The sequence below is a fragment of the Chenopodium album genome, chromosome 10 (genome assembly GCF_948465745.1).
Source record: "Chenopodium album chromosome 10, dcCheAlbu1.1, whole genome shotgun sequence".
Taxonomy (NCBI): domain Eukaryota; kingdom Viridiplantae; phylum Streptophyta; class Magnoliopsida; order Caryophyllales; family Amaranthaceae; genus Chenopodium; species Chenopodium album.
Genome location: NC_137843.1, coordinates 34,851,750 through 34,861,567, shown reverse-complemented (window position 1 = coordinate 34,861,567; position 9,818 = coordinate 34,851,750). Strand labels below are relative to the sequence as shown.

At 35.4% G+C, this 9,818-nt stretch overlaps 1 protein-coding gene across 1 annotated transcript; it reads left to right on the top strand.

Moving 5' to 3' along the window:
- Positions 1-4,349: 4,349 nt before the first annotated feature.
- LOC145565160 (ATP-dependent DNA helicase PIF1-like) lies at positions 4,350-5,825 on the top strand. Its single transcript, XM_081625246.1, has one exon. The coding sequence runs from the start codon at positions 4,350-4,352 to the stop codon at positions 5,823-5,825; it is 1,476 nt and encodes a 491-aa protein (XP_081481372.1).
- Positions 5,826-9,818: the final 3,993 nt, after the last annotated feature.

Sequence of the window (9,818 nt, the reverse complement as noted above, 5' to 3'; positions counted from 1 at the left end):
GCTTTTTGCTTTGCGAGGTCATCTTCGATTTCAATACCGATATCATAGACGGCCTTGAAAGTATTCAAATTATGTTGATACTTTAAATGTTTTGAATACTTCTCTTGGAGGTTCTTGATAAACATCCTCACTGATTCTTTTTCGGAGGGCACCTCAATCATCTTAGCGGAAGTTTCCCTCCACTTATTAAAGAAAGAAGTAAAGCCTTCATCCTCTTTTTGTCTTAGCATCTCAAGTTGTCTATAATCAGTTTCGACTTGAATATTACATTTATATCTATCAAGGAAAGCGTTTACAATAGCATCCCAAGTAGAGGTTTTCTCTTTATCAAGAGAAAAGTACCATTGCTGACAAACGGTTTCTAAAGATAGAGAAAACACAGAATGAAAAGCTTTCTTATCTATTCCCTTAATATTCATTACAGTTCAAAGGCTCTTAAATGAAAATAAGGGTTATCCATTGCCTTGAATTTCGGGATGTCGTTGGCATTGAACTTCTGCAGAAGAAGATCCTTGTCCAGCGAGACCCCTTGTGAGCTAATTCCCTGGAATCTATAGTCATTGGATAATCTACTCAAACTTTCTTGCATGAGCTCCATTTGTTGTTGTCTCACAGGGTCATTGATTTGGAGAGTTAGGTTCTTCAACATTTCAGCCATGTTAGCTACTTGTCCCTTGAGTTCGTTGACTTCTTCCTGACTTGCCATTATCTTCTTAGCTTTCCTTTTTCGACCGATTGGCTTATCAAAAAGTTGAACTTGAATAAAGGTGTTTTCTTTGATTAATCGTCCTTCTCTCCTTGACCAAGTACTGTGGAAAGGGAAATTAAGGGATATTCATTGTTAATTATTTGACTTAACTCTATTCAACATGCAATAGATGGAAGAAAGTAGGAAGAATGAATATTGTGATATGGGGAAAGCATGTAGAGAATGGAAAGATGATGTAGATTGAGAGATATGAAAAAATTAGGAATATAATGTACCCCCAACTCAAATGACGGAAAAAACCGACTCATGCATGAACCTAAGACATGGTCATGGTGACTATATAAAGTGTGTGCTAACACTAGTGAATGTATGTGACATGTTAAGGCTCTTGTGTATAACCAGGGGACTAAGTGCCTAGACTCAATTAAGGACTTAAATATGGCTAAAGCCATTAACAAATTGGTTAAACTAATTAGCAGACTATTTAATTAGACTCGTCGTGATGACTCGAGTAAGAATCTGGACTGTCGCCGGAACAACAAACTTGTCGCCAGGCGACAAACAATAAACTGCGGCGCCACAGCCCAAACTTCTGCGCCATTGCTGGAACATTAGTCTGGGACTGTTTCTAGTAATTTTACTCTAAGGGGACATGCCTACAGTCGTACTAAGTCAGATTGATTGCTTTATTAGTCTTTAATTAGTCAAATTGATTAATTAATTAGTTAAACAAAGTCCTTTTTTAGTCATTAATTAGTTTATTTAGACTTAAACACAATTCAAACTAACGGTTAGAACATATAGGGTATGCACAAGCAAAGAATGCACAAATAGTTCAAATAGTCACAATATGATGCAATGAGTTTGCAACCTAACCATGGCTCTAGTTCTCTAAAGTTCAAGGATATGGGTTAGTCAAAGAGGGTCCATGGTTATGAGTCCGGATGAACCGCGTGGAAGCTTTACCTTTGGAAGGGTTGGCGCATATGGATGGGACCCCGCAAGTTAAAAATTTGCTTCCACGGTTTGGTGGATTCACAAACTCGGATGTACTCTTCGTTGCCAGGAGCGTTCGATTGGGTAGATGGAGCGTGAACCCCCCAGAGGGTTATGTCCATATGTAGAACACATATGGGTTTCAGAAAAGAGAGAAAAACTCAATCAGGAAGTAGAATCGAGCCAATAGTGCTAGAAATGGTCAAAACAAGAAGGCAGAGTTCTGGCTCGGTATTGGAAGAACTTGGCGCTAGACTACAGGTATTGTCGCCACAAAAGTACCCCTGTCGCCAAGCGACAGAAGCACTTTACAGGCGACAAGCCCTGTTTTCTAGATGCTAGTTCCTACATGCCTCAGCAGGTATCTACGTTCTTAGAATTTTCAAGATTTCGGAGTATTATTTCGATTCTAGTTGTGAAAGATATCTCTCAGGTTTCCTACGTGTAAAAATCCTATGTTTTTGACTCATTTCGGATGGTCTATCCAATCAGGACCTTTTTTATGCATATGACAATAATGCTAATCAAAATTACGCAAATGAAATACTTAGAACTTTTCGAGTCTCATCCACTCATTCTAAATCATTGCCGAAATAAATTTCAGGAATTAAAATAGAAATCCTCCCCAGCGTGAAAGATATTATTTGCAGCTGTTGCTTCATAATGTCAGAAGTCCTAAGTCGTTTGAAGGTCTACGAGCAGTTAATGGTTACTTGTGTGACACTTTTCAGCAAGCAGCACTTAAGCTTGGATTGATGGAAGAAGATGATTGTAGGAAATATTTCAAGCATTACCCCAAACTTAAACCCCACTGTGATCATACACTTAGGCATGGTGGCGTCCAAAGGGAAGGAAGCTAGAGCAAAAGAGTCGCCAACAAGTTTTAGGAACTTGTAAACCGTTCACAGGGTGAAGGTTACACCCCTTAACGATCCATGAGATCGCCAACTCCAAAAGGTCTTGAACCAAATAGGGTTCGGGGATGAAGGTACAAATCCAACCTAAAAGAGATTGAACCTGCCCTAATAATAGGCCTCTACTTCATTCTACTCATATTCATGTGCCCTTTCTGACTAATATGCAATCATTAGATTAACCCTAAACCCGTTTATCTATGTTGGTTGAACTTTAATGCACAAATAAAACTATTATTGGCGATCACTTGAATTATAATCATATTAGCCCAAACAAGATTATTAATTATCTTATTAAGCGTGATTACAAGCACAAATTCCCTTTAAACATGCATAAAAGGTGTGATCAAGCAACAACAATAAATAATCATCAAGCAACATAATAACAATCATCATAATTATAATCATAATAATAATCATGTTAATAATAAAGCTTAAATATAATAGCAAGATCCTATGCATGATACTAACAAGATTAATAACAAATCCTAGCATGTCACTAAGCAATAAAGATCAAAGCTTTAAACCTAACGTGGTACTAACATGATATTGGAAAAGAGTAAAAGGCACCCTAAACATGATACTAGAAAGCAATGGAAACATCCTAACATGATACTAGGAATTAAACAAATTTAAACATGCTTTCTACAAGAATAGAGCAATAAGATTACATACTTTGATGCCTCGTACCTCTTTCTAATAACAAAATACACGCGTTAGTAACTTCAAGGAAAATAATAAAATCAAAGAATTAAATTAAATAATTGAAATAGAGATTAGGGACCAAACCCTCAGAAATTATAGCCTTTCACGTCTAGGGCGAAGGCAACTTCGAACTTGGCTAGGTGTTTCTAGATCTCGTGTATGTGGAATTGTGTTTGTGAGAAGCTAGAGAGATGAGAGCTTAGAGAGAATTTAGAGAATAGACTAACTGTTGATTGTAATTCCTTGATTGTAGCTTGTTGATGATTAAAGACGTAAGTTCAGGACCCTATTTATAAGAAAACAGTCCGAAAATAGGTAGAATTTGATAAGGAATAAAACTCCACGCTGTCGCCGCAAAACCAAACTTGTTGCTTGGCGACATGGTCTGTCGCGTGGCGACAACCTGGATTCCTACGCGCTTTCAAACACGGAGTCCAGTTATCAATCAAAATTGACTTGTAAAGTCTGTATGAAATCGTATTTTTAATAAAATAATATTTTATTCCAAGTAGAACTTATCAAAATATAATTATTAATTTTAATTTTATTAGGACTTAAGAGAACCTTCTAGAGAATTCTAGAAGACTATAATTAATTCTAATAACTTAGGAATAATAATTAACATTGGGCCCTCCCAAAGATCATCGGGTCGCATGTAAAGATCAACCGGACCCAGTTTAGTGTTTTGGCCATAACTTCCTCATTATTCAATGAAATTGGGCTGATAATATATCGTTGGAAAGCTCTTTGCAAGCCTCATCCAACTACACTATTATTGGACCCTTGTCGTGGAGCAAACTAAACTGGATTGGCTATTTTCATAAAATAGAGTTGTTTTTCGAAAACAGAAAGAAAGAATTTTTAATAAAAACTAACCGCAACACCTAACCTTTCACACTTTCACCTTGTTCGGTTATCATTCGACGCAAAAGGTATTCATCACTGGGTTTGGTTTTGGGGAGACATAAATGGGTGTCTACAATGATGCAATTACGCTGTGCTAAACTAAAGGATATGCCATTCAGATGCCTCATGTGATTCGAAAACTGTTTGCTACATTGCTCATCTTTTGTCAACCTAGAAATCCTTTGTCTCTATGGTCGGACTATTATGTTTTTTTGTCAGAGGATTTCCGATATAAATATCCTACAAATGAAGCAAAAGTGAAACAATTAACTATCAAATCAATTGAGAAGTATGTTGAGTCAATGGGAAGTTCTTTGAAAGCTTTTAGGTTAGATAATTTAGTAGAAGATGATGGTGATGCTATACATGTAACAAAAGACATTGAGGATGCGTTGAATGCACCAATTCCACTAGAATGTTTAGAATGTAAAGATAAGTTGAATCAGGCTCAACGAAATGCATTTGATGTAATTATGGATTATGTCAAAAATAAGAAGCCTGGTGCCTTCTTTATAGATGGTCCTGGTGGAACAGGGAAAACCTTCCTGTACAATGCCCTGTACGTAGAAATAAGATCGATGGATAAGATTGTTTTTCCGATAGCAACTTCAGGTATTGTTACAACCAATATTCCTTCAGATAGGACTGCACATTCACGTTTTAAAATTCCATTATATCCTTCTGGCTCTCTAGCCTGTAATGTTCCCAAACACGAAAGTTTAGCTGCACTGTTAAGGGAGACAACTTTAATTATTTGGGATGAAGCTTCTATGGCTAAGAAAGAAAATATCGAATCCCTTGATTCATTACTCAGAGATATTTGCAATTCAAACGAACTATTTGGAGGCAAATTAGTAGTTTTTGGTGGGGGTTTTAGACAGGTTCTTCCTATTATTCCACATAAGACACAGCGAGAAGCAGTTTCTGCAAGTTTAGTTAGTTCTGTTTTGTGGCCGCAACTACTGAAGTTCAGGTTGATTGAAAATTTAAGAGCTAAAGATGATCCTATGTATGCATCGTTTTTGTTGTCACTGGGCAATGGAGAATTACAAAATAATGAAGATACATTTGTTGAGCTTCCATCAAGTATTGTTAAGCCTTGTTATTCTGGTGCAACTGACGATGTGCACCTTACAGCTGTAGCATTTCCAAAAATGGATATGCCTCCATTCAGTTCGGATATTTTTACTACGAGAGCTATATTAACATCGATGAATGAGGATATTGATTCCATTAATTCAAGCTTGATTGAAAAATTCCCAGGTGAATCAGTGGTATATAAAAGCTTTGATACAATGATTGATGATAATTGTGCCATTTATCCTACTGAATTTCTAAACAAGTTGTTCCCTGGTGGTATGAGACCTCATGAGCTCAAGATGAAAGTTAATAGTCCTGTTATTCTGTTAAGAAACATCTTGCCATCATTTGGACTATGTAATGGAACAAGACTTATATGTAAATGGTTCTTTCCTAATCTCATTGAGTGTGTTATTGCTGTTGGTCATAATAAAGGTCATCATGTATTAATCCCAATAATAAGCTTACGTCCATCAGATTCAACAAGTTATCCTTTTCAGTTCCAACGAAAATAGTTTTCTTTGAAACTTAGTTTTGCAATGACAATCAATAAAGCTCAGGGGCAAACATTTAGTCAAGTTGTGGTTTCCACGATCATGTTTTTCACATTGTCAATTATATGTTGCATTTTCTCGAGCTCGCAAGTCATCTAATGTCAGTGTAATAGCTGAGGCCAACACACAGCAACAAGGTGTAACTCATGTGAAAAATATAGTATCTTATGATATTCTTCAATTGGCAGGAATTATTTAGCTGTGTGAATAGGTAGTTATCAACAATTTCTTTATACATGTTAGTGTGAAGAGTATATATATCATCTTATAAACAACTTTAACAAGTTCTCTTGTCTCTTTTGTGATTACTTTCAGGATTTATGACTTGGGAGGGCAATTAGAATGTGAATTTCAATGATATCATAGAAGTGCACAGTGATATGATTGGTTCATTCATGACTGTTGAGCAAAGAGAGGTATGAATAATTTTACAACTACATTTCATTCTTTGCTTTTAAAAGAGAGCTCATGTAGCATGATACATATATCATGACCTGTGTATAATTTCCAAAGGTGAAAATTAATAAAGATGGTTAGCTTAATTAATGACATGTTATTTAACAAAACTTTATTTTTTTTCTCTATTCAACCAGTTACTCTTTTGTTACTTAAAGTACAAGGCAACTATAATAAGCAAGAAGGAAAATACTTCATGTTGTTTCAATGAATACTACAAGAAGGGGGGGGGGGTTGAATTGTAGTATGAGAGTTTAGCCAAACTTTTTGCGGAATTAAAACTAAGTAAGCTAAAGGAACAGAAAGATAAACTGAAGGAACTAAAAGATGCAAGAGAGATTTTTACGTGGAAAACTCCTTGGCCCTAACAAGGAGAAAAACCACGACCACTTAGGATTTTGGGAACAGAATCTTCACTAGAATAGGGCAAATGGTCCTATTACAAACTAAAGACTCAAACTTCAAGTTCCTTAACGAACTTGAAACCCCGAGGAACAAGTCACCCAACTTGTTACTCTTCCCTTCTCTTTCTCTCTTCTTTCTCTCTTCTCTTTCTCTTCTCTTTCTCACTTCTCTTTCTCTTCTCTTTCTCACTTACAGAAATTCACTCAAACTTCCCCATTCCCCAAATTACAACTCGAAAAATAAATAACTCTAGTATAAGAACATAAGAACACTCTATATCACTTATGTGGAATTGACACTTAACTCGAATTAAAGCTTGAAAACTTATGTGAGTAAAGGTGAGTTTTTCCAATTGATTTCAAAGACTATTTATAGATTAAATTCGTTTAGGAAAAACTTCTTTGTGCAGCAAATCCACTACGCCACTACTCCAACCCACTAAGAAGATCATGTTCCTAAAATTAAGGAAACATAAACTCCTCAATGTGCAAGACCATGACTTGAAGAAGATCATGGAGGAGTAGGCCGCAAGTTTTTAGAAAACGTGGAAGATTTTATTTGCAAAAGATATTTTCAAAAATCAGAATAAAATCTTTTTGTTAGGAAAAAGATAATCGTTAGAAGATAACAGTTTTCCTAAAAACTAGCATGCACAATTTTATCAACTTAGACCAATTCCACACAGAATTTTCGAGTGTAACTAATTTCTTATACTTACATAAATCCTAAAATAAAAAAATATATTTAGTCTTCATGTCTTTGGATGAAGCTTCTACTCCGATGCTTCCTATTCCTTGGGCGGAACTTCTCTTCTCTGATGAAGCTTCTGCCCTGAAGCTTCTGTTCCCTGAGGGGAACCTTCTCTTCTCAAGTCATCATTTATGAAGCACCAGTTCCTGCAAAGGAACTCTTCTTTATAGATAGCTCTGCTTCTGGCCTTCTTGTTCCTCATGGTATCTTTACAAGACACTTAATTCTCTTGGTCTTTGCAACTAAGTACACACTTAAACAATCAAGCACTTATTAGTTTTTAAGTAAGTGAGGTTGTGTCATCATCAAAATCATTAAGTCCAACACTTCAGTAATGGTGATGAGGTTACTATTGTAACACCCTAGAAATTCCTTTCTTTTAAAATACCTGTTTTTCCCTGTTTAAAACTTTAAATAGGAAAATCTAAGATATTACCGCCACCGTGAAAACAGCTAAGGCAACTATCAAAGACACACAGCGGAAGAATCTCCTTTAAAATATTTAAAACGACTCAACTTAAAAAGTCAACCAATCAAAAGTAAATTCAAACCAAAGTAAAATAAAATCAAACCTACAACTTGGAACCATTGTAGGCCCTTAACAAAACAAATTCAATTTAAAAACCTTTACGTTAGTCTCGCAATAGAAATATCATAATATAATTAAAGCAATAACACATCATAAACTTATGGAAACTAGCATAATTCGCTCTTCACACATGCCCATCATGAATATGCTTCATCACCTGAAAATCTTCTCTCTACTTGTTTCCACTACTCTCCATTAAAAATGGGTCATCATAGGGCCAAGGTAAAGACAAGGTCAATAAACACACAATCAGCAAAGCTGAGTACACAAGCATAACTAAACCTACTAACATGCTTTTACCTATCAACACAACTTACCTTGTTGCACTTGTTTTCAAGCACACAACATACAACCAAACTTCTCAACTAAGTAACTAAATAAATTATTTAGTTTTGATTACGCATCGAACGGGTTTCCCCTTAACCTGCCCCAATAAAGGGGTACTAACACGGGAGCTAACCGTACCAGTATAAAATAACCACTCGTAAGTGGCGGAATTCCTGCGCATAATAAAAAGGAAAATACAGCGTCCTGTACTCCCAGTAGAAGTTATGGTCAAATATAAATTCGCATAACTCCCCCATATGTTCATACTCAAGGTATATACGTTCCAAGATTTTTGGTGCGTAATCTCTTTCACTTTACGTTCTTTACATATTATTAAATTTGGTGATGACTCTCAAATCATAATAACATCAAACATTATAATTATTCAAGCAATTAAACACTCCAATATAATTCTTGAATAATTAGTGACCATATAAGATTTAATGTTGAACCCTTTTTAAATCTACCTCGGTGTCAAAGACGCCTTAAACGCTTAATGCGCCAAAAATCCTATCCCTCGGTGTTAAAAGCACCTTAAGTGCATAAGGCACCAACATACAATTTATTCCTCGTGAACATAGACACTTACACAGCTCCTTTCCCATGCTTGTAGCATCAATAAAAATTATATGAACCATAATAAAGTTCCCTTTTAATATTCCAATCCAAATTAAACATTTAGTTTTATTAAACATGCTTTCTATCATGCCATAAATAAAAGTGTGGTTCATATTCAACATGCCAAACCATTATTTTCCAATCATTAATCAATCACAAGTAAATCATGCTTCATAATTCAATCACCAGTATCAACCAAATCACAATTTCCATTCATAATCTAGCATGACACTACTTGTAATTAATAATCACATCTAGCATGCCACTATATCATCCAAAAATATGCTAAGTACGCGAACGTACCTTGACTACGATCTTAATATCGGCACGATTAATAGAAATCACTCACTTCAAAATCTCCTACAATTTAAAATAATAATAAAGCATTAAAATCCACTCTACACAAATTTCTAGCAATATATACTATTAACCCACTTATAATTTAATTAAAATAAGCGGAAATTTGTAGACACCCAAATGTGTCTCCTCAAAACCAAACCCAGTGATGAATACCTTTCACGTCATTTGATTATCAAACAAGGTGAAAGTGTCGAAAGTCTAGTGATGCGGTTGTTTTTATTAAAATATCTCTTTTTCTGTTTTTGAAAACGTTTCTTTTCTTACACTATTTATGAAAATAGCCAGTCCAATTTAGTTTGGTCCATGATAAGGGTCCAATAATAGTGTAGTTGGATTAGGCTTGAAAAAAGTTTTCCAGCGATATATTATAAGCCCAATTCCGATGAATAATGAGGAAGTTATGGATTACATTAAATTGGGCCCGAAATGATTTTTATATGTGGCCCAAT

What these genes read in the sequence shown, in the direction of transcription:
- LOC145565160 (XM_081625246.1), top strand. Translation starts at nt 4,350, where the DNA reads ATGCCTCATGTGATTCGAAAACTGTTTGCTACATTGCTCATCTTTTGT.